Below are 25,296 nucleotides of genomic sequence, written 5' to 3'. Positions count from 1 at the left end.
ATGGGTGTCAAGGTAATATTCTTAAACAGTTGAGAAGATTCATGCAATTTTGTTGGTTCCTGTGGGTGTTCTATTTATAGATTACCCCTAACGCCCTAGCTGCTGTTTGGCTAGGGGGAAGGAAAGGAGAAAAGAGGAAAAAGAGAAAACTTTTTTCTCTCAGAAGAGAAAACTTTTTTCTCTGAACCATCGACCCTTGAGTGCCAGACACGTGCACGGGCCTACCTTGCCACAGGGGTGTAGCTTGCCCGGCCAAGCTTTCCGCGACCAAATTACTGTTCGCATGATGACGCAATCGCTTCACATGGGATACCTGCCCGTGCCTATGTTTTGTGAACTGTGGTTTTGTGTTGTTTAGTACAGTTAGGGTTAATTAAATGTGTATCACTTGCTGAGAGAGTAATAATTGGACTGTGTAACAATGCATACGCCAAGATGTTGATGAGTCCAATGCCTGCTCCAGCAACAAGGGATCCATGTTCATATCTATTTCATACATGACAAAGAATTTCTGTGATTTCTGCTATTTTCATAACAAACGAAATACTAAAAATGTAGGAATATTTGACCCCCTTCATGCATAGTATGCGAAACTGAGCGGGAGTGCAATTATACAATATTTATAAAAGCTGCATATTTTTCTAACAGCCTTTCTGATCGGCTATGTGGTTCTCCGAGTGTATGAATAGACAATATGATTTCTACCCCATAAATGATTGTTTGGCCTAAAAAAATTGTTTGATTGGCATAACATGAAAAAAAATTAGGGAAGGTAGGTAGGGATTTTTTTAACCTTTTAAAGCTGTAAATTGTGTTTGATAAAGGTCTAGGAACTTTTCTTCATCTTTTTTTTTTTTAATTTAATTTAATTTCCAATTTTTTATTTTTTTAAAAAAGAAAAAAGTCAGGGTCAGGCTTATTTTTAGGGTAGGTCGGGCTACGCTAATCAAACAATTTTTTAGGCCTAACTGATCACACTTCTGCATCCACCAGTCTATCTTACCTGTGCTCGCAGTGTGCTCACTTCTGACTCCAAAGAGTCATACTTGCTGCGGAATTGTCGCAAATCATCAACTGCTGTAGTGGCCTGGTTGCGGTATCGTTCTACTGTGTTTTTCAGGTCTTTAAGCTGTGAATACAAAATTAATAATAATAATAATAAGTGCAACAGAGTATATATTGCAGTGTTTCACACCTTTGATTCATAAGCAATCATCGATACCCGGGGATGTAAGTGACCTAAGAAAATGAAATTCGGAAAGACCGAAAGTACAGAATTTGAAAATTTGATGTAATTCGAAAAGCATTCATTACATATCGGTAGTTTTTCAAAACAGATTCAGTGATACTGCTATACACTACATGTACTACAAAAACAACAAGCTTCTGCTTATTTCCAGTTTCAATCCACTTCCATGTTATTATTCGAAAAACAAAGGTTAAGGTGGCTTTATCAAATTATCAGCTGCAGTGTCATGCACAAAACTTCTTGAAAATGATATAGGATGTGTGTATTGATGAGAAAACCTTACTTGCCAAGTTTTAATTTGGTCCAACAAAGCGTTTTTGAATAATGAGATTTAGTATAGTGAAAGACAGATTTTACTATTTTACTGATTTTTACTGATATCCAGAATAACTTGCTCGCTTTGAACAAAATCCATAAAAATCCTGAAGCGAACCTTCAGGCTTTGTGCACGCAGCCTGTTTTTCAAATGGTTGCAAGAAGAATTGCATTTTGAGTTAAATTTTAACCCTTTTCTCCACTTTTTCTCCATTCAAGTATATGAAAGCATCTACTGTACTCCTGGAAAGAATATACGCATGATACAATACAAAGAAAGGCAACTTTTACTTCATTATGTACAGAGTACTACAGACTGTATCAAAATGATTGGTACCCATTGGTTTTGGTGTTTATTGAAAAGCCCTCAAATGCAACATAGGATCCTGTTGACAAGAATTCACAGTTCACATTAATCTAACAAAAATTGGTGGAACTTTGTGTTGCATTTTGCTGAGGCAGTCTTGTCCAAAAATTATCACTGAAAATGAATGGGTACCAATCATTTTGATATAGCCTGTAGTATTCCTGCAATGACCATACCTTGCTTGAGTACAGCGTCTCTGTCTCTTGGCGAAGCACTGTAATCTGATACTCATGCTGCTCACGCATGTCGCGCAGCGCCTCCAACAGTTTGCCCTCATATTCCTCTTTGTTGCGGTTATCGATTTCAGTAAGATCAATCTGCACTTTTGATCTGGCTTCTTTCAGCTCCTACAAGATAATAATAAGAACATTACTTTGTTACTTTCAATGGTTCATTTTATTTCTTTGTGTTGTCACATACCCTTCTTGTATAGTACAACATGTCGACAACAGTGCTCTGTATTTTTGATCTTGATCATGAACAGGGAAGGTTTCGTATCTCGGCATTATCTGAATGACCAGGGTGGAAGAATTTGGTATGGTAAAAAATTTCATAAGAAACATTGTCTGACAATGTTGAAAGTTTTCCACACACATTCCAAGCATCAAGCACCTTTCCATGGAAAGGTGTTATGCTTTGGGCCAATTCCACCGTTACGGACGTTACAAATACATGCAACTTGCAACTTTTAAGTGAATAGCATACATGTTTGCTGTTAGGATAACACTTTATTTCTTAGCATGCTACTAGTACACACTCTAATGTTCATTATAATGAAGCAATTTTGTTTTGGCTTTCTTAGTTAATTAGCTACAGAAATTAGAAACAAGCGTTACGGACGTAACGCCGAAAAGTGCCTGCATTTTTGACAGATGGTACATATCCTTAAATCTCCATTCAGTTCTGTGTTTTATTTTCTTCTGTTAACTATATTGAGCAAGCCCCAACTCCATTCTATGTAAACATGAAAAGCAAGTTTGAAATTAATACTCCTGTATCGTCCTACACTGTTGATTTAGTGTTACGGACGTTACATTTTATCTCAAATGTAACGTCCGTAACGTTTTTCATAATGAAAAAAAACTGGCAAGGTGCTTCCTTCGATTTTTTTCTTTACTATCTTGAAGTAAGTGTGACATCAATCTATGGAGGCATGATTAGCAAGTTTGAAATAAATGCTCCTGTTTTGAGCAATAATGTTCCAAAATTTTGTTACGGAAGTTACAAAGGCACCTTTGGCATGGAATTAGCCTTTGTTTATTGTTTTTTCTTTTAATTCAGAAATGCCAGTGGGGTCTGTCAAAATTTCCTGAATATTTTGTGAACATTATGAAGGGGGTATATAATGCCAATACTAGTAGTTGCAGCAAGTTCCAGAAAAATTTGAAGTGTTTAATAGCGATACCAGCATTCAGTCCTGGATAGGTACATCACTAGAACGTTGCCTGGTTGCAATTTGATACCAAGGCATACTAGCAACTTTTGATCAAAATATCGGCACATGCTTTCCCGATCAAGCGACAGAGGTAGACACAACAGATGCCATGAAAAAAATGCTACGCTCATTGGGACTGCCTTGTATGATACAAGCAAAATACTGCATACTGACAAGTAATGTTACAATTTCATAACAGTCTTTCTGTTTGTGATTGATCGATCAAAGAGGGCTCTCTGCTTCTATCCTGGTTGTGGTGGCCATTTATGGAATATCTAGGGTGTGTGCTCTTGAAGCTGCAAAGTCCCTGTGTTGTTGTTAAGGGGTACTACACCTGTGGTAAATTGTGACTATTTTTGCATTTTTCTCAAAAATAATAACACACTGGTAACAAAAGTTATGTATATTATTGGGGCAAGGAATCCAATTACTATACTGACATTTCAGTGACTCAAGACAAGCGGTTCAGTATATATGATAGGAAATGAGGTACATTCTAGCGGTACCTCTTTTCTTATCATAAATAACGAACCGCTTGTCTTGGGCCACTGAAATTCCAGTGTAGTAATTGGATTCCTTGCCCCTATAATATACATAACTTTTGTTACCACTGTGTTTTTTAGTTTTTAAAAAAAAAAAAAAAATAGACACAAATTTATCGAGGGGTGTAGTACCCCTTAAATGGTTTTGGAAAGATGTGGGGCTGTAGTGGTCAGCAACAACCTGTAAAGTGTACTGGGGCTTGGGGATCAACGTCGAGGCATTGTGCCTGTGGGTACTACTATAAATCAACACGCTTTTTCTACCAATTTTGTCTGTTTGTAGCGCACTATTAATCACTGTGTTTTTTCTACCAATTTTTCCTTACCTCTTTGTAAAGTGAATCGGCCCTCATGAATATGCGAGAATTCACAGCATACAATGCACGGGGGAATTAGACTGTTGATACATGGTCTGTAGTACCGGTAGTCTGTGCTTCTACCAATTTGTCCTTACCTCTTTGTAAAGTGAATCTTTGAATGCCAGTTCCTCCTTCAAGCTCTGCAAGCGATTCTCAAGGTCTACCCTCAGTACTGTTTCCTCTTCAACCTACAGCATAGAAATAAAGCACAGATGTACCCGTTGATAAGTATTTGCCAATGGTTTATCCGCATAAACATTTATCAAGAGTTAATTTTCAGTCAATAAACTGATCATTTAATACAGTTTTGATACAGAAATAGGCTGAAAAACAATGAAAGAGTGAACCATAAAATTCTGAAATCAACTGAAATTTGTCATGTCTGTATTAGTTAAATAATAGCCATTTATTCTAATTGGTTTCTAATTCCACACAAATATCGTGCATCGAATGGCAGATTGTTTCAATAATTAATCCAAACAAACATGTTAATTATAGCCCCAGTATTAAGTAAATTCATTAATATTTGTAACAAAAATACTGTAGGTCAATGCCCTATACATGTATATTATAATTATTCAATACAGATCTCCATGGATATATTAATGCAAAAAAGTTACATCAGTCAAGTCATATTATGAAAGTTGGACAAATGACTGTTTGTTTGTTTTCCACAGGTTGTAAAATGCAGAGGGAAAAGTGAAAGCCAAAACTGAACTGCTATTCTGTAACCTGAATTACCACTAGGATCCACAACATGCTCTGCATCTATCAGGGGCACAGTTCTTAAACCCCAATATATTTGTACATTCATTGAATGACCTTTGAAGATTTGGGCACAAAAACTCATACTCTGCAACTTGAGGTCAAATTTTGAACTATGATTATGTAATTGAGGTTACTGGACTATGCCATTGGGATGAGGCAATTGTGGTCCATAATGTGCTATTCTGTGTTTCTGATCCTTCTGTTTAACATGTTCAATATACAGCTTAATAATTTAGGTTAAAATATGAAAACTATTTATGAGTGAAATTGCACACTATCCAAACATGAAGCACAAACACATGATTCATCAGAAAGCAAAGTGAAATACAATGATCCTGTAACAACATAATACACACAGACACTCTTAAACAGAAAGTATGGAATGGACAGTGTTGCTAAAACTTTTCAGCTCCAAGGCTGCACATTAGCTCACCAAGCTGCGTGTAATTGAGTCTCAAGTAGCCCAATTTTTTAATTTCCTAAAAAAGCGCCCAATACCAGATATTTGGGCGGATTTACCCGAATTTGAAACGCAAATCACCTTATTGGGTGTGAAAGCACTTGACTTCAAAACTTCCGGTACTAAATGGGATGTTAAGGACCGATCAATAAATGGTCACAAAAACCATTGTAATTACAATTTCGAGCTTCAGACACTCAAAACCTTTATAAATCGGCTAAATTGAAAGAAGAATACGTCAAATTACTGCTGCCTGAGACTGGCAAAAGTAGCCCAATTTTATGCAAGTAGCGGTATGCTTTTATGAGTAGAGGCAAGTGATTGCCAATGTAGCCTAATTGTGTGCCTAAGGCACGGCGTGGGCATCACTGGGAATGGATGGGACCCAGGTGCCTGTCTGTATAATCCACATTACTAAGTACAAGTCTAACCGCTGTTGATGCTAAAAGAACAAAAGCTTGAAAAAAACTAATACAATAATCTGCTTAAAAAATAACTAATAAAGCAAATCTGCCATTGTTACAGGTCACAGTGAAAGGTGACAATTATTAAGAAAAGAAAATTTCCTGAAAAAGTAATACTTGAACTTGGGACAGGAAGAACATGTCTGTTACACAAGTTACTAATTTGCATTTGAAATGAAATTGAAATTATCCAAAGATTTTTTTTTTGACGGAAAACATACAACAAAAACAGCTAACAACTGGGCATGTACACACACAAGGGGGAAAAATAAACTAGACCTACAGGTATTTCCAACAAGTTTCCACTTCAAGAAACTTGCATTTCCACTTCAAGAAACTTGCATTTACCTGGGTGTTTTCAATGAAATAATTCACTACAACTCGTTCAGTTCAATGACCAGCTAAAGAAAAAGAAAATTTCACAGCACCTTATGTTTAAAAAAAAGTTTTATCCCTATATGTATACATGTAGGTCTGTATCATTTTGTTGGAAATATAATGACTTGATCTATAGGCTGTTATTTAGGAAATTAGTTTGTCAGTGTAATAGATTGTAATTATCTGCCAAGTTTTGAAAATTAAAAATGCACATAAAATAAATGCTGTTTTACCAAAAATCGGGATCATACGACTCTCCTGTGATTCCAAAAACAAGCATAAACCAGGTGAGAGTAGCTTGCACTAGCAATGAACCATTAATGAATTTAATAGTAAACATAAATCAATCTCATATCCGAGTCACAATTGATTACCTACGAAATAATGATAAATTTGAAATCAGAACTCAAAACTTTTAATCCAAAGTGCAATGTAGTAAGATTTGTTTTGAACAATGCACAATTGCTAAATTAGCAAAATTCTTTGACTTTAAAATACATGGCAAACATGTTATATATCAGATGCTATTTTGGACAGTTTCAGTCAATCAATTAATTAATTATGATCAATCAAACAACTTCAACAAATATTAAAGAAAGTAGAGCTCAAGTTTTCACAAACCAAACATTTCTCAGCTTACATTTTTAAGCCCAGAAAAGATATGAATTGTTGTTCAGTGACAGTATAATATTGATGCTTTTTAATTTATTTATATGTGACATCAATCAAAATCACAAACTATAAACAGTTGACGTCCAATTATCTGTTGGTCTATTGTTCAAGAAAGTCCTCCACTGATATAATATAACACCAACAAAGACAATAAATAATTCAAGACCACATGTGCAAGAGGGGGACTTTTTTTCTGGGAAAGTCAAGCCAAATTTTCTCAAAAAATATTATAAAAACTACCAATTTCTTGATTCAAACTTTTAATTATTTACATCTAGGCTCCTGAACCCTGCAGGGCTAACAGGAGCTCAGCCTCCCCTCCAATATTTTGGGTGCAGGGGTTCAAATACCCTTCAGCCCCGTCCCCCATAATTGAGGTGTTAAAAAATCATCACATGATACCAGAAAAATTGCCATTTCTGAGTAGTTGCCAAATTTTCCAACTCTGAGCGAGGATCCTCCCTCGGCCACCCCCAGAACAATCATCAACAAACTTTGGTTTTGTCACCCTCCCCCTCCCCCATGTTGACAATCTTCTAAACCACTGATTCAACAAAATTTGGTTTTGCCACCCCCACCCTCATGTTGACATCCACGGATTTATATTTATACTGTTCAGAATATTAATCTTGAGATCAGATTCCTTCATTTTCCCACTGTAAAACACACCTGCTTCTTGGCAACATTCAGTTGCTTTTCTTTATCAGCCAGTTTCTTCTTGAGCTTCTCTAATTGGTCCTCTAGCTGGCGCTTTTCACTGAACAACGACTTGATGCGTCCTTCTTTTTCGCCAAGCGAGGATTCAAGTACCAAGACTCTCTTGTTGGCTGCGTCCAATTCCTTCTCCAGGCTGCTCAATCTGTGATAGAAAGATGAGAAGAAAAAATGTTGACAAAATTAGCAATTTTACATTTTTATAGAATGAACCTGCAACAATATGTCGATTTGACCCTGGATGACCCCACAATGACAATTGGGTTGGTTTTTTTAACTTTTGACACAGGAGATAAATTTATTAAATTAAATATGTGACACGATCTGGTCCATGTGGGCTATTTTTAGTATCTATGGCTAAAGGAGGCATTTTTGAAAATTGAGTTACTGTAATTATTACATTCTACATACAATAGGTTACCATTTACTGAAAACACCAAAGGTTTATCATACTTGGTTTTAAAGTAATGAAGTTTTATGATGTCTATTTTCTTATGTATTTTATTGTTTTTTTACTCCATATTTTGACCGTTATCTCAGTTTCAAATTTGCCGCCTTTGGCCCCCATGGACCAGATTGTGTCACATTTATAAATCAGAAAAATTATGAAATATTATTTCTTTAATTTCTTAGGACCTATGATCATGATGATATATATCATAATTAATTTTTCCTGTATGGTCACTATTAAATATTATTAATTATAGATATTTGCTAAGGTCAATCTCTTTACAGTTCATTAATTTCACACAATAAATAGGTTTAATTTGTCAGATATATATAATTTGGTATAGGAATAATAGGATTGTATATGGCCATGATGTCTAGTGTTGTAAAATGGCCAGCTGGCAGTTCCACATCATAACCTAAACAGTCAACAAAATATATTTAAATACTTAGACTGCAAATTCAATCAAAATTTTACAAATTTACAAGTCTTGTCAAAGTTTGACATCATGTCAGCCTTACATCATATCAAAATATGATGTAAGCTAGGCTGTAGGAATAAAACTAATAGGCCTACTGGTTTTGGTTGTTTGAAAATTATAAAGTTCTGCTGGCCCTTGTTTTTAAAATACCGGTAGTTAAGACCTGTTTACAATACATACATTGTTAAAATATCAGAATTGCAGAAAAGTCTGCTAAGTTCAGGTCTTAAAGTTCTTGAGAACTTAACCCACAACAAACTCCTTAACCTCACATGAAGGTGTGTCAGCAATACCCTCTGTATTAAAAGGCCAGCAGTGTAGAGAGAAAGTCACTTCCTTTCTTCACACACACACCTTTATATAACCTAACATATGGACAATACTACAGAGACACAACTTGCTGACATTCTTACTCTCTCTCAAGATCAAGTTTCTTATACCCTGTTATTCCAAGGTGTACCAATTTGCTTCAAGGTGTAAGCCACTTTATGAATTACCAGACACCTAGCATACCAGGGTATGACAGAAAGAAAGTATGTATTATGCGCTCTCATTCTCAAAAGTAGGTCCTACAAGCCCCGGGGTAGCAGGATAAATGCTGCGTGGGGGCGTGGCTTTTACTTACTTAGACTTGACTTCAAGACTTTGCCTATATATCAATACGAGATGCAATGCACCATCGTGATCATGTGAGTGAATTAAGCAAAGCAACAGTACAGCAACATATGTAAATGAGGAAACTTAACTCATGAGATCAGGGAAGTGTATTCTATTTCACTTTCTGGGTGAGATGTAATGGAGAATGTATAAACAAAGCTTATCTGGACGCATCTTGTGCACAATCACGTTCATAGCCAAAGACTTGAGTACAGACTACTCCTTTCATTGTAGTACTACCAGGTATCTGGCATTGACCTGATGAGGTCAAGCATGTGTGATATGGCTTGATGCCTGCATAGACAACTGTATGCCTGCCTGCCTGCTTTAATAAATTGCCAAGCTTGCTTGACAGACCAGTCAATGGATAACACTGCTTTCTTTATGAATGAGTGGAGCGAAATTTGTTTGAAACCTGGCCATTTTCCATCAAACTCCTTCTTTGGAAAATAATGAAAGGAAAAATCTTCAGGGCCGATACATTTTTTTGTAAAAAAACAATAATATTAATAATAATTATGGTGAAGATTAAAAATAGGTATTTACATTTATTTAAGAGTAATCTAAGACAGATCTGTCGAAGCCAAAAACAAAGAAGAAGCCGAAAATATTGGAAATTTATTAGCATAATGTTAATTTTTGTGGTAACACCAATTTCTTAAGGGGGTACTACACCCTTGGCTAATTTTGTGCCTATTTTTGCATTTTTCTCAAAAATTATAGCACATTGGTGACAGGTAAGATATGTATATATATATAGGGGCAAAGACTATACAACTACTGCACTGAAAATTCAGCAACTCAAGGCAAGTAGTTATTGATTTATTGATCAAATATTGGTTTTCCCTCATTTTTGACTGTAACTCCACAACTGTTGTCTGTGCTGAAATAAAATTTCCAGTGCAGTAATTATAGTCCTTGCTCCTATAATATACATATCTTACTTGTCCACAATACGCTATAATTTTTGAGAAAAATACAAAAATAGGCACAAAATTGGGCAGGGGTGTAGTACCCCCTTAAGTTCAGCCGGAAAAGTGCTAGTCCTGGACAGTGCAATGAATCAAAACCATGTTCATTTTGCACCAAATCATGCCCTGATAATATTTTACAATCATGGAGACACTTTCATATTTGTTTAGGTGCACAGGTGACAGAACCCTATGGCAAGCTAAGCGGCTCAGAACGTGGGACTAGCTACGCGGAGCTTCTTTCTCGTTACGTGCAGCTTATTAACCAATCAGATTCGCGGTTTTAAACACGTGGAGCTGATGTAAACATCCTCTCTCACAAATATTACGTTGTTAATTTTTGTAAATGAAAATATCTGTAGTATATCAGCAAAAAATGGTATAGGTGCTATTAAAGTAATATCTGAACAGAATGATGATTGTTCTATATTTAGGGGCTATCATTTTCTTGGAAGGGGATCCCAAATATAGGGGTCTTACTTTTTGGAAAGAAAAATAAGGGGAGGGGGTCATAAATTGATAATGACAAAATGTAGGGAGTCACAAGATGACTACAGATAGTGTGTTTATTGTATTCAAAAAGACTGATTTCAATACAATTTTAGCCTGTCTAGAAGTGCGTGTGTATGGGTGGTGGGTGTCGGGGTCATAACATTTTGATGCGAAATAGTGAGGGCCACAATTTATTGGCGCCGACTTTTTGTAAATTTAGGAACCCCCCCCGTTCGAAAAAAAATGATGACCCATTTACTCTCTCCATATTTACACAGTGGCATGTGATATCACTTTCCTGCAATATCTTTACACAGCGCTTTACATCAGTAGTTGTTGTTGTTTGACCTTCATATCCCCTGCACCGCTAATACAGCCCAGTATAAAGTTACTTGCTATTAAACACGGTGTAAACATGGAAACACTAAATAAATATGCTTTGTGTCATTTTAGCCAGGCATTAGCAACATGTTCTCTTGACACGTGCTGTGATTTGGCCTCCTTTACCCGTTCGTTATCTATGCTAATTCCATAAATTAATTACAAGATAATAATTGTGAAAGAGGATACCTATAACTATACTACGCGCAGCTAACGACCCAACCACGTGATTAAATTTGACTATTTTGATTGGTCAAACAGCTGCTCGTAACGAGAAAGAAGCTACGCGTAGCTGTTCCACGCTTTTGGCCCCCTTGGCTTGCCATAGAACCCTAGTGATGCATCTCATCAAAGGTATCCACATTTTATTTTGTAGGAACACAGGCTGCTTCACACAATAATGATGTGATGATGAAGATGACTGCATTTGAAAATACATTGGAATTAGTTTTTATGCATTCCAGACCTTTCTGCTAGAGATGCATTTTTAGGTGGTGCAACTGACACATAACAATTTTTACAAAAACAAATGAAGCGACAAAAAAGGATTAAGAGTAAATGAACATTGGTTATTAATTATATTATGTCGTCTTGACCTGTTTTCTCCTTTCTTAGTACATGTATTTTATAAAACCATGTTTATTCAAATTTCTGGCTAAAATGACATTAATAAACCTCATCCTGAAAGCCTGTATAAAAATGTTTGAAATTCTGTGCAACTGTATGCAAATTTATGTGCATACCTCGTCCAGTGCATGGTGTAGCCCAGCAACCATGTCCTCTCTTCCAACTTTTTGTTTTTCTTATCACCAGCTCACGTACTTGGACATTTGCATGACTTCCAAATGTAAGGTCAACTTGGGACATGTTTTGGGCTAGATGGCGAGTCAGGGTTCCTAGTGTACTGCTGTACCCCTACCGGCAATTTATGGTGGATTTTGCAACTTACGGCTTACACAGCTTTTCACTTTTCTGATGAATTGAGCCCCAGCATCAGCAAATGAGAATCTTTAAAATCCGGTGATATTCTTTGAAAGGGTATTCATTGTTTTAAGATAAGCACTAATATTACAAAGGACTCATCTCATCTGGGCTCAGAAACTGATAAAGGTTTTACAACAAGTAGTTCCCAGCTTACAGTTTCAAGCCTATTGTAAACTGAAACCATGATTCCTACTCCAATACCAGCAAGGAAACAACATTCACCAGTGCAATAGTCCATTCAAAGCAAACATTCCCAACATCATAAATACATTAATGATCACCTACCAAGTTCCAAGTTCATCCCAGTTCCAAGTTCACCAACTACTTTTTATTTTCACAATTCCAGTAAATTTTAATTCAAGCAAATTTTACTATGTCCACCCAGGACCAGGTCCACCTAATGCCTACTCCAAAAGAAGTCACTGCCAAGTGCCAAAAGTGAAGATTGTGAAATCATAAACCCTACAGACAATCACGTCACTATCACAAAACAAAAATAAAATGCAACAAAATGCTAGGAAGACCATGAGTTCAGCTTGGTTAAAGATGCCTAAGGTAGGAGACATCATATTGTGGTGCAATATGAGTATGACAGATGGGACGGTAGGAAACCATTAACATGTGAACATTCTCTATTCATAGGAGTATGTCTCAACTTACTGTCACGCCTACCAGTCAGTTGCTCGCTCAAAGATGCATGTTCACTCACTGCTCATGTTCTGTACAAATTAGACCCCAACGTCTCTAGATGTGGCTGAATGCGACTGTGATACCTGAGACAGATATTTACTATCTCCATTCTGAAAAAATTGTATTCAACAACTGGGATGTTGCCATGCTTGTACAGTATGCTTCTGATCCACTCATGAAATCAAGTTTGTTACCCATAGTCAGGATCTGTTGGCAGGGACAGGGGAAGGAGGAGCAGCCATTGCCTTTTGAAGAGAGCAAGAGCAGTCGCTCTATAGTGCTTTGGGAGCCTTAAATCCGATATAGGAGACTGATTTTTAGCTCTCCTTAGTTGACCATTCTCGCCTTACATTTCTATTGTAGTGTTCTATGGGCCGCACCAGACTTTAAGGGTGGGGTAGGAAGTTTTTGGAAAAAAACTTCACCCACTATATGAGCAACTTTCCCCACCAAACTCACAGTGTATATTAAATGTGTGAAAATTTAAAAAAAAACTTGCCGCCTTTGGCGTTGGAAAAAAAAATTGCCCCTACCCCAACTTCATACCCCTCCTTGAAGTCTAATGGTGCATCCCTAAACAGCTCTCCTTGAAGGCTCCAGAAGAGCTATTTAATGCTTTCATGCAAATTCCAAAATACCTTTGCATGTAAAAATGGGGCTTTAAAATTCTCAGAAGTGGATATTTTGAATTTTCTGAATTGTAAATTTGACTTTGAACACAAATAAGGCCGGGTTTGTGTATTTTGTTTAAATTCAATATGTCATTTGAAAGCAAAATTTTGTGAAAACTGGCTTGATTTGATGATATTTGAATTAAATCTAAATATTTGAATTCCTCTCCTTAGCAACCATCTACCACTGTTGAACTTCACCTATTTGCTATCAATCACCAAATAATCACCAAAGTCTATTTACAAACAAACAAATAGTTTGTAATCCAATTTATTTGTTCCTGTTTACTGTGTATACATGACAGTGACTGACACTACATGTGTATCACTGAATAACAACAACTTGTCTGGCATGTCTGTAGAGTGTAGCAGTGTACTGGTAAAAAGTATGCCAACATTTATTTTCAACGGCAGTAATACAGAATATCCGCAAAAACATATTCACATACTTGCATGTATGTAGCATACCATGTAGTCAAATCTGCTCCATTGCACATTACAACATTGGAGTTAAGTGATGCCAAAATCAGCAACTTTGTTCATAATCATTGGAGCTTAAAATATAAAATTGTGCGAAAATTGCCACTTTGTGTAGTAACTCCACCAGTGGTATTGATAACAACAAAATAAACAGATTTAACGCTGACACGATAATGACCCTATTCCCTACAAATAAAGTAAGTATTAATATTGGCATCGGTTGCTAGGCTTATAGACAGGTGACAGGCCACGCCAAGTTTATTTACCATGATAAATATCGCTCAAATAAACAAAAAACCTGGTTCTGAGTCACATTGATCACAAAGCGGCATCGGAGCTCACATCTCGGCTGTCGGCTCACATATATCACCTCGTGTAGAAAAGAGTTCCATCACAAAAGATGCTAGTTGACTTTCTGCCCCAGTGCCGCGTATGCCAGATTTGCATAATGCGCCAATGTGTTAAGCATGCATCGACAATACAACTTCCTATTTAATCTTTAGAATTCAAGGTCACACGAGTTGATATCTAACAAAGACCAATTTTAACCTCAAATTTCAGGAATGATTTAGTTCCAATATTGTATTTAGCATCAGAATTTGGTTCTTAGTTCTCATCTCCCCTTGCAATATACCATGGAATCACAAATTTTTTTATCGAAATTTCTAACTGCACAGTTTTTGCCTAGCATGTTACTACTGTATTTCTTTTTTTTTTAATATTAATCCCATGTAACATAGATTGAAGAACTCTATTTCACTTTTGACTATATGTTCAAAAGAAGAATGGCCCTCTCTCGCTCTGATCGATGAGCATGCCCTGAAATAATGAACATAGGCCGGGCTATGTTCCCTTCATGAGTGCCGCTCTGCACCGAATAAAGTGTTGATGCAAAATTGGCATTACCAGTCTGTTATTGTGATTGAATTGAACCCCTCTGTGTTTATGCTCACCAGGGGCAAGAAAATGTTGTTCTCTCTGGAAGCTACTTGTACTCTGTAATTACAAATTATACATTTATGCACATCAATGACATCATACAGAACCGCATTAAAAATCCTAGCCTAAAACACACCATTGCACTTCCTGCAACAACAAACGAGTAACGCAGGAAGTGCTAGATTTCATAAAAGGATGTATGTGCATGTCCGATTCTTGATAACTTTTCACTGACTGGTTTGCAGGAATCCCCTCACACCTCTCACTTCCTATGCCAGCCAGTCAATTCATTGATAAAATTCAATCAAGGAAATGATGCACATCCATGTATTGAACTGCTACCAACTCAGATTGATTTCACGAAGGCAATCCTGATAATATTATGTTTTAATTTTTAATAATTTATGACAACTGTTTGACAATTTGTCAATACTTTCCATCCCAAGGAAACTACAAAGGGCCTAGAAACACAAGCTGTTGTGCGGAAATCATTACCAGGGAAGCCTAATTATTGATTGTTTTTGGCCCCATGATTGATTCAAATGATGAGTGGCAGATTACAATAGGCATTATATCGACAGAGGCCTACGCATTATAAACAACTAAATTCAAAAGCCGAAAAGGATTCAATTCATAGAGAAGCAGAGAAGCATAAAATGTACATTGTACAAATCCAGTTTTGGTATCAATATCAGCATTATACTTGATCAATACCATATTTCCTGTCTACAATTATTTCAAATCAGTGAGCAATTGATGTGGTTTATACAAATGCAAAACATTCAGCCATTTGGGTAGTAAGTAATAGCAAAAATAAAATATAATAATCCTTAAATCCTGAATAATCTTATTTTCCATATCTGTCCTGTTTTGCTCGGATACTAGTTTTCAGCTTTTTAAAAATGACTGCATGACATCAGCCTGGCCAAGAGAATCATTGAACATGCAAGTCACCTCATTACAAACTTTAAATGTGACTAACCACGTAACAGCTACATTGTAGATATCGATTTCCTAAAAAAAATGTGGATGGATCAAAATCAGAGGAGGCTTAAAGGCATTCCTACAATGCACTATGATTGGGAAATTTGATCAATATAACCTAATTTTAAAGGCAAAGTCCCCATTGCCACACACACAAAATGGTAATTTTAAAACTGCAGCCAACGAGCTAATAGTTGAGACTTAGGACTGATATTTGATTTTCTTACAGGAAACATTCATATTGTCCCACTGTATTAATTTTATTCCTAAGTCTCGATGTTTTGAATGTTAAATAATAGGATGAAAACACCAGATATTTGCACACAATTCCAATGCAAGGTATGACCAACTGTACCATGTGTACAAAAGCCAGACATACAAGGTCAGAAACCCCATTGGGTTGTGGGAATGTCTTTAAACATCCTCTGGATCAAAATCAAAGCCTTAATTAGCAACGCTGTCTGGAGGTGACATATGGTTATCACTAATTCTGATCCAATTTTTTTTCTGCCATTTTATGCAGCCAAAGCCTGCATTATTAAAACCACTGACAATAATTTATAGATTGCTAACTCGATCACTAAAAACTCACAAAAAGAGGTTAATATTACTCTTCTTCGCAGATCAAGCTGATAAGGAAATTGCTTTGACTCATTAATTAAGCCTTTAATTTAATTAACCTGTGTACATGTATTTTTCCCAGAGTTTGCATTTCAAATTTAAAGGTGGCACTCATGACAGGAAGTTATTTGGTATCAATCTCTGATACCTTGAATATATCCCTAACCCTGCCAGGCGAAACTTTGGGTGGGGTGGGGTGGGGGGTTGGGGGGTTCCCGGCCCCCTTGTGCTGCCAGTGCCCACATTTAAAATAGGGTGTCCCTTTGAAATTTTGAAAATTGGTACAAGGGTGGGGTCTCACACTTTTTGTTTAAAAGGGTGGCAAACATGATGAGAATGAAAAGCTGGGATCAATATCCTCAAAAGTTACATATTAATATTTATTTGAAAATGTAAATTTCCACATCATCAATACTCACCTGCAAATGATACCAACTTAAGTAGGCCTATATCTTGAACTTGAAGTTTATAGGACATAAAATAATTCTCTAAATGGTTATTTCAAATAAAATATTTTTATTATTGTGTGAAGCAGAGGTACGGAATTAACTTCTCCAGCAAATATTTCTAACAAATCCCACACCCTGACCTGAGGGCCTTCCCTACAATGGGCGGAGCACACCATTTAAAAATAACCATGGTAGGGTTAGGGTTAATTAATTACAAAATTTAAATCTCAACAAAATAAATGTTTACAGAATATGATATAACAAGGTCATATTCCAAGCTGAATTAATAGTACTAGTAGTAGTAAAATATGGTCATACAGAGTTTCACTTTTACGAAAATTAAAATCTTCACAAAACAAAATCTGTTTACAGAGAATATGATAACAAGGTTATATTCCAAGTTGAAATAAATTGCATATTAATTCAAGACACTTTAGTAAATGAATGAATAGAAAGTACAAACTGTTTGGTCAAGTGTGTGATTGGATTAGATCAATGAATGCTCATGTACAATCTATAGCCTTGATCTAACTGCACCAGGGAGTCTAGGTTGCTGTACATAACATGTGTACCGCACCAGGAGCCATTGCATTAAAAAAAATTATGAAAAAAAAAATTATACATAAAAAAACAACGTAAATTAAAGAGGATAAAACAAAATAGTTTAGCACAAGAATATGTACCACTGGTGCATTGTCCATACATAGTTTTGCTTGTACTTGCTGTTCCTGTGACTTAAAGGGGATTTCGTGATCCTAGCATCCTCTTTTTATGACATTTTCAGTAGATATCCACGAAAAAAGCTTATTCCCAAAATTTCAGTTGATTCCGATTTTTGCGTTTAAGAGTGATGCATGATTTAGTGTATTACACTGCTCCATAGGCCACTGTTGTAATTTCGTTCTGGTATACGGTCATTTTCACGGTAAAGGGTGTAACTTTGGATTTTTAACATTTTGATCCGTAGTGTTCTAATAAAGACACAGAATTCCATGATTTTTGGCCACATAAGTCATCTAGTTAGCAGCTACCTTGGGTAGCATAGTCATCTTTGGTAGTTACTGCGTTCAGTTTTAGCAGGCTTAAATGTACTTAGTATTGCCATTTTGAAAAACTATAAAAAACAGTAACATTTTTGTAAAACCCTGTGTTTTCTTCAGTTAGTTCATGGATAATTTTTCTTATCCTGAAAGTATGGTCATATGTTCAGTAAACACTGCCACATTAGATTTAATTGTGAACAGCCCTGTATTTTTGAGAACCGGACTTCGATATTTGTCGTTTCGGATGCTTCATTTTCCGTTAACAATTGTTAACAAACTTTGTGGGTATAGCTTTGGTTCATAATTCTTGGTTATTTCTTCACTTCTTCTTGATTCATAACAGTTGATATCTTAACTTGAAATGGGTAACAAAAAATAGTTGATTAGCAAGCTTTTAAAATTTTTATAAAATCATGACTTCAAAGAGTCGATTTTCCGTGAACTTTTTTGAAGCATCCGACACAAACTGTTTAGCAAGCTTGGGCAAATATAAATAAAAGAGCTCATCCAATCTATTTATCAAAATGTAGCAAAGTAGATCCTCAAGTCACTTGTTTTTAAATCGTGGAGATATGTATCACCGTTTGAAAATGGGACCCAATACAAACTTTCCGTTAACAATTGAAGCCTCCGAAACAAATGAAGCCTCCGAAACAACAATAAGATTAATTATCATCTATGCATATTTAAATTAGTGTTTCATACTGATATCTGCATTGTAATTGTTACTTGGTATGTGCAGAATGTCATAAATTTAAAAAAATTTTGATATTATGGTTAATGTTTGAAAAATATACTGATACCCAAAAAGCCTGTTTCGGAGGCTTCACATGCAAAAAAACACCATACTTAACAAATGGGTAAAAAAGTTAACATGTTATAAATCTACAATATCTGCCGCATAGAATCATTGATTCAATACACACAAGAAAATAACAGCTTAGATGATCCCAACAGTGTTGTTTTCAAAAAAACTACTTCTGCAATGTTTAGCCATTGTTAACATGAAGCCTCGAAACAAAAAAAATGACTTGCTGTGATAATTTAATTTTTGTCACAACTGAAATTCAATACTTCGAAGCAAAGCATGAAAATTGGTAATTGTGATATTTTTTACCTATTTTTTCATGTCAACTTGCAGTAGTTAGCCAAATATTTTACTTTTATGATCACCTGTGTTGTTAACTGAAGCCTCCGAAACACAAATCGCTTGAATTGCCAATTCTAACAAATAACTCCAATTTCTGTGAAACTTGGCTGGGAGGTTCCTTTTATCAAGTAGTATTTGTATATGAAGTTAGACATTCAAATTATTTTGCGAACCCAATTAAAACTTAAAAATATGTTTAAGGTTGGGAAATTTCCATTGTAAATGACACTTTATGTAAAAAATTTCAAAACTGCAATTACAAACATAGCAAAACATGGTATAAAATGTAACTTATATCTGTTGACTTACTTTGGAATGGAATTTCACATGTATTCCAGCTTTCATGTCATAATTTTCTGAGCTTATGTAAAATACATTTTGCTTAGATTTTAACCAAAATGTTATGGAAATGTCAATTTTTTTATTAGAAATCAAAAGGTTTAAGCCTTGAAACATTATTTTACTGGAATTTAAGTTGCTTTTATGCATGATTTCAGTAAACAGAAACATATTTAAGTGGTTTGAAATTTTGACCCTAAAAATCAAAAGTTACACCCTTTACTGTGAAAATGACCATACCAGAATGAAATTCAAATTTGGCAATATTTTTGCTAAACGAATTAATCTGCAAGAAATTTTTGGTACATAAACATTATTTAGCCAGATCGAGGTATCCATATAAAAATCTCAACTTTTTTTGAGAAAAGTGGGGGAATGAGGCTGTGGATCACGAAATGCCCTTTTAAATGCCCAATTGTTTCATACTTTTCTTTCCCAGATTTCACGAGGCTTAGATTTTACCAGGCTTGTGAAAAAGCAAAATTTCCCATAATAAATATTTTAAAATTATTTTTCCATGGTTTTTTATTAAATTAGATTTACCAGTACTGTACATGAAGCAGTAAGTATTATAAATACACACACTGACCATGGACACAGTAGACTGAATGAAATTCAATAAATGAATGACCCACTAACCTTCATTTCAAACTAAATAGGATCTTGTTTACCGTTGTTACAGTGTTGCTAATGTTGTCCAAAGGCAGCCAGCAACCCAAAAGGCCCAATTTCCAATCATAGGAAAACATGGTAAACAAATAATCAATCCTAATTCCTATGGACACTTTCACTCAGTATTCAAATTATTTGGTAATCCGGGCGGTCTGATGCCCAAAACTGCTGTTGGATGACCAGAAATTCACTGTCGGTTATCCGGCGTTGGACCCCCATGGATGACCAGATATTTTTAACGCTGCTTTCAATAAACCAAACAAAATAATCCAATTGGACATGGAAGATGGCTAGGTTGAAATAATTGAATAAATAACCCTTCAAAATACTTCCATTATCGATCAATAATGACCATAAAATACTTATGAAGTTCAAAAGGGGGGAAATTCAGGTTTTTAAAATGCACAGTATCAAATTCAAGTCTGTGCAACTGATAGAAAAACAAAGAAACAAAACAAAAACAGAACTGAACAAAAATGTGCCATTGATCACACTTCTTGCAATTTTTCGTAATTTTAGGAAATGCACACATATTTTGCTTACAGGAGCAGCAAGCAGACTTTTAAAAAGTAGCCCAATTGTAAGGAAAATGCACCCCATGGCAACCCTGGAGACATTATTGGTCATCAACAGGTGGTCATGCTCTCAGTCAGGTCAAGGTTACACAAATTTCACCATGATTTCAACAACACTTTCTGCAGGAGCCAAGCGTTGTTATAATCGGTGATGAATCCACACTCTTCCCGAGCGTATACGCGAACGCAAGTTAATACGTGCGCGTTTATATGTGTGAGCGCGTAAAATTTGTCATGCCTAAACACACTCTGTTGACTTCTGTATTTTTGGAGGGAGCAGCAAAACATTGCCGCTTTATTCTTAGTTTTATTGCCGATATCAACAGGGATATATCCAGTGATCGAATTTAGGAAAAATAAATGGTTGTCCCACGGACAACCAGATTACAATTTCTGGTTGTCCGTCTAAGTGTTTGGTTGTCCGTAGGCCTACAAATGTGACTTTTGGCTAGATTTATGGTTGTCCGGCGGACAACCGAATCAGTATTTTGGTTGTCCGGTGACTTTTTAGTTGTCCCGGCAACCGGACAACCAAAATTTGAACCCTGGATATATCCTATCTTCTTGTATTACTTGCGTCCGGCACGTCTGCATGGTTTACTTCGCGAAGTAAACCACGCAGATATGACATGGACGCATCGTTGTTAAACTGTGATGAACAACGGTGAAACATGATTGAATCCCTAAATCATCTTATTTATCAATTGATACATATTCATAGGATTTTAATAGTGACTACCGGTACTTGTGTAATTATGTGTTACCGGTATGTGTAACAAAAATTCTTTTTCAAAAATTGCCATAATTTTTTGCTTTAATTTCTCAAATAAAACAAAATGCAGTCAAATTATCACAAAAATTATGCACTACCGGTAGGCCTACATCTAGTGTCTTACTGTCTACACTGCAGTGAGTAAACAAGGTGCACTGCAAATGTACTGTGTGTCAACTGTCAACATCATGCCACCAAAATCAACAGCATAAAACCAAATAATGATCTATAAAATGAGGTAATAATTTGTCATTACCCAGTATCAATTATTTGCATGTATATGGTATACATTGTAGATTGATGTTGATAGCAACCAAAGAAGTGTGCTGTGCACCAATGAATCAATCAATTTGTTGTATTAAAAACACTTTAATTTCGCGGCAACTTTATTTCGCGAATCGCCAATAAGCCACATTTTCGCGGCAATTTAATTTCGCGAATCAAAAATTAAAAAAATTTAGAAGCTTTATTCCCCTTCAAACTCAAAGTGTCCGAATTCATAACCTCAATTTTTTCATCTTGCCTTTTCCAACAGAATGTTGCAATTAATTTAGAAATGAAATATGTCTGTTTTATAGATGCAAACTATGAAGAAAATTATTTTTATTTGCGAACTTTTACCAACACGTTTTACAATGGAGGCTGCCATTTTGGATGTATCCCACCATGCCTTTGTACATCCTGGAAACATTTTTGTTTTAAAACTTTATTTTTTCATCCTCACACTAAACAATAATATTTTTATTCATTTCTAAGGTGTGAAAAAAATATTTAAAAACATTCAGAAGTTATTTTGACACAAATGATGCGAGGGAAAGGAAACTTGTGCCAAAAACGTCAGAGTCACTATTTTGAAAGCACTGAATGTATCAACACAAGCAAATCAATCCTCCAACAAGTTTTACATGAAAATTATAAAGTTTTTTGGAATTTATATGATCCTTTACATTGTCATGATAAACAAAGTTATAATGATGTTACAAGGTAACTGACTAACAAATAATAATTTATGCCATAACATTATTACGATATAAAAAATAGTAATATTCAAGATTTAATTGGATAAATTAGGGTTGCCAAATTCGGCACCAGTTACAAGTGTATTTTCACAAATGTAATTTCGCAGCAATTTAATTTCGCGAATTGGAGGTGCTGGCGAAATTCACGAAATTAAATTGCTCACGAAATTAACTTGCTTTTTTAATACAGTATTCATGGTTACACTAAAATAGAAACTTATACTTCAATCAGGTAATATACATGTGCAAGTTTAAAAAAATTATTTAGGCCCTAATGTAATCCAACTCACTCACCTACCTATCTTCACTGTGTGACTGGTTCACTACTGACTAGCAAGTTGTCAACCAAAATTAACAAAATGTTTACTTTTTTACAACCTTGAAAGTTGAATACCGGTAGGGCTATATGATTGTCAAATTCCGGTATTCCTTGGGCCTATACGCAAATTTGAAAAGCGCTACAGAATCCCACCCCTGGCACCAGAAGTTACATAATGTGACTTTGGTGTCAGGGGTGGGATTTTAGTGTACAAAATGCAGTGATGTTTCCCACTGGCTGTATAATTGCATGTTTATGTTTGTCATAATATTTAAATATTAATTACACAGCTTAGCTTCTTGTACTTCTTGCCTAAACTCCTATGCTTGAAATTGTAATTAATACTCCATTATTTATCCAAAATAAATAAAAATTCATTAGCACATAATCCAAATCGGCACACCCAAACTGAGATGGCACTTCAGTGTAAACTTATAGGGCAGCACCAATACGAATATGTCATACCGATAAATAACGTGTCTGTTTTGCCCGGGTTTTGAAGTTTGCGTTGCGAACTACCTTTTTCCAGGAAATTCTTAACGATAAGCTCAAAATTACGACACTTCACACTAGTCTCGTTGCAAAAAAATGCATGCTATTGCATTGCTAGTCATACAACATGATCTTGGCAATTTGGCATTGTAACATTACATGTATGGATTGAAAGCCAGAACCATTCAAACATGGTTCTACAAAAAATGTAGAACTCCAAAAAACAATTGTGTAGACATGGTAGAAGAAATAGCAGGTTTTGTGCTCGAGGAACTCACATCTCCTTCAATCCGATCACTGACTTACTCCTCACAGAAGAAACAATATAGGGGTGGGAAAGAAAAAATATGTTGTTGGGCATTCCTTAAAGGAGGATTTCGTGATCCTAGCATCCTCTTTTTATGACATTTTTCAGTAGATATCCACGAAAAAAGCTTATTTCCAAAATTTCAGTTGATTCCGATTTTGCGTTTGTGAGTTATGCATGATTATGTGTATTACACTGCTCCATAGACAATGCATGTGTTGTAATTTCGTTCTGGTGCACCAGAACGAAATTCAAATTTGGCGATATTTTTGCTAAACGAATTAATCTGCAAGAAATATTTGGTACATAAATATTATGTAGCCTGAGGTATCCAGTGGTGTAAAAATCTCAACTTTTTTTGGGAAAAGTGGGGGGATGAGGCTGTGGATCACGAAATGCCCCTTTAAAGTAAAGAAAGTTAGAAACGCCTATTGTATAATTGTTGAACCAAAATAAGCTTACCGTGGTTTCAGTTCATCAACTTGAGATTTATATTTGCCAACCTCAATTTGCAGACGCGCTTTATCCTTAGCCGTTTCGTCCAGCAACCGTCGTGCATCGCTCAATTCTCTTTCGTACAAAGCCTTCAAATTTGACAGCTCCTTAGTATGTGATTCCTCTATGGTGGTCACCTGGACGATCAATCGGCTGTTCTCCAATTCCAGATTCCGGACCTTATCGATGTAAGTAGCAAGCCTGTCGTTCAAATCCTGAAGATCTTCCTTCTCTTGAACTCGAGTGATTTTAGTCGGACTCAACGGAGTCTGCGGTGTACTGCTCTTGGACCTGACGGTGTATTCCGACCTAGTGGTCCGCTGTGAAACTCGCTGCTGTGTTGGTGTAGCCATTTTTGGTTGTTTTTCAAGGTAAATTTGTTTACCAAACAGCGATAATTACGTTTGTATACAGATACACAGTACACACACGCGGGAGAAGCGAGACACCGGCGGCCCGGAAGTGAACCGACGCGCAGGGGTGAAGCATGGGTTGCAAGTTGTGTTTTTTCACAATCTTTTAATCTGTTTACAAAAATCACCAACATACACTTTTTTACGGAAGCGTCTAAGTGCCACAATTTGTGCCACCACTTGGCGACTTGGCAAGATAATAAATTATAATAATATAATAGATAATGAATTATAATAGATAGTAAATTATCTTGCCATGTCAAATTATTACCAGCATGATCAACATCAACATGACGATAATTATCTCGCCAAGACAACTTACCAAAAAATGTAAGTCAACATGACAAGATATTAAATTATCACCATGCCAAGTCGACATGAAAAATGGATGTCGTCTTGGTGAAATAAATTATCATGCCAAGTCAACTTAGCATAAAATGGATGTCGACATGGCAGCATTATCCCAGAGGATAATTTACCATATCATAATTATTTGACACCATAGAATATAGAAACTAGTATTTTCATAAATAAATAGAGGGACGATGTTGGGAGTGGCATACCGGGCAGGTGGTGGTGGATGCGATATCGCCATTTTTGACATCGCCATTGGATTAACACATAATCATGAAATCTTCACAAACAATTCTAAATTTGTTATGTGGTGTCAAAACAAAATTATCTTACTCTAAAACCGTAGGGGTTCGACAAAGTACCCCACTCTAAGTA

General features: G+C 35.9%; 1 protein-coding gene across 2 annotated transcripts in view; it reads right to left on the bottom strand.

Moving 5' to 3' along the window:
- Positions 1–24,644, bottom strand: part of LOC140171788 (lamin-B1-like) — a 32,817-nt gene extending 8,173 nt beyond the window's left edge. Inside the window, exons 1-5 of one of the 2 annotated variants that reach the window (XM_072195117.1) lie at positions 24,122–24,644; positions 7,679–7,868; positions 4,363–4,455; positions 2,108–2,278; positions 1,004–1,129 (exon numbers count right to left, since the gene is read on the bottom strand). In XM_072195117.1, the coding sequence (XP_072051218.1) occupies positions 1,004–1,129; positions 2,108–2,278; positions 4,363–4,455; positions 7,679–7,868; positions 24,122–24,507 (966 nt within the window). In that variant the 5' untranslated portion in view covers positions 24,508–24,644. The remainder of the gene's footprint in view (positions 1–1,003; positions 1,130–2,107; positions 2,279–4,362; positions 4,456–7,678; positions 7,869–24,121) is intronic. The other variant, XM_072195118.1, reaches the window with a different exon arrangement.
- Positions 24,645–25,296: the final 652 nt, after the last annotated feature.

The sequence above is a fragment of the Amphiura filiformis genome, chromosome 15 (genome assembly GCF_039555335.1).
Source record: "Amphiura filiformis chromosome 15, Afil_fr2py, whole genome shotgun sequence".
NCBI classification, from domain to species: domain Eukaryota; kingdom Metazoa; phylum Echinodermata; class Ophiuroidea; order Amphilepidida; family Amphiuridae; genus Amphiura; species Amphiura filiformis.
This window is presented reverse-complemented; position numbering and strand designations above follow the sequence as displayed.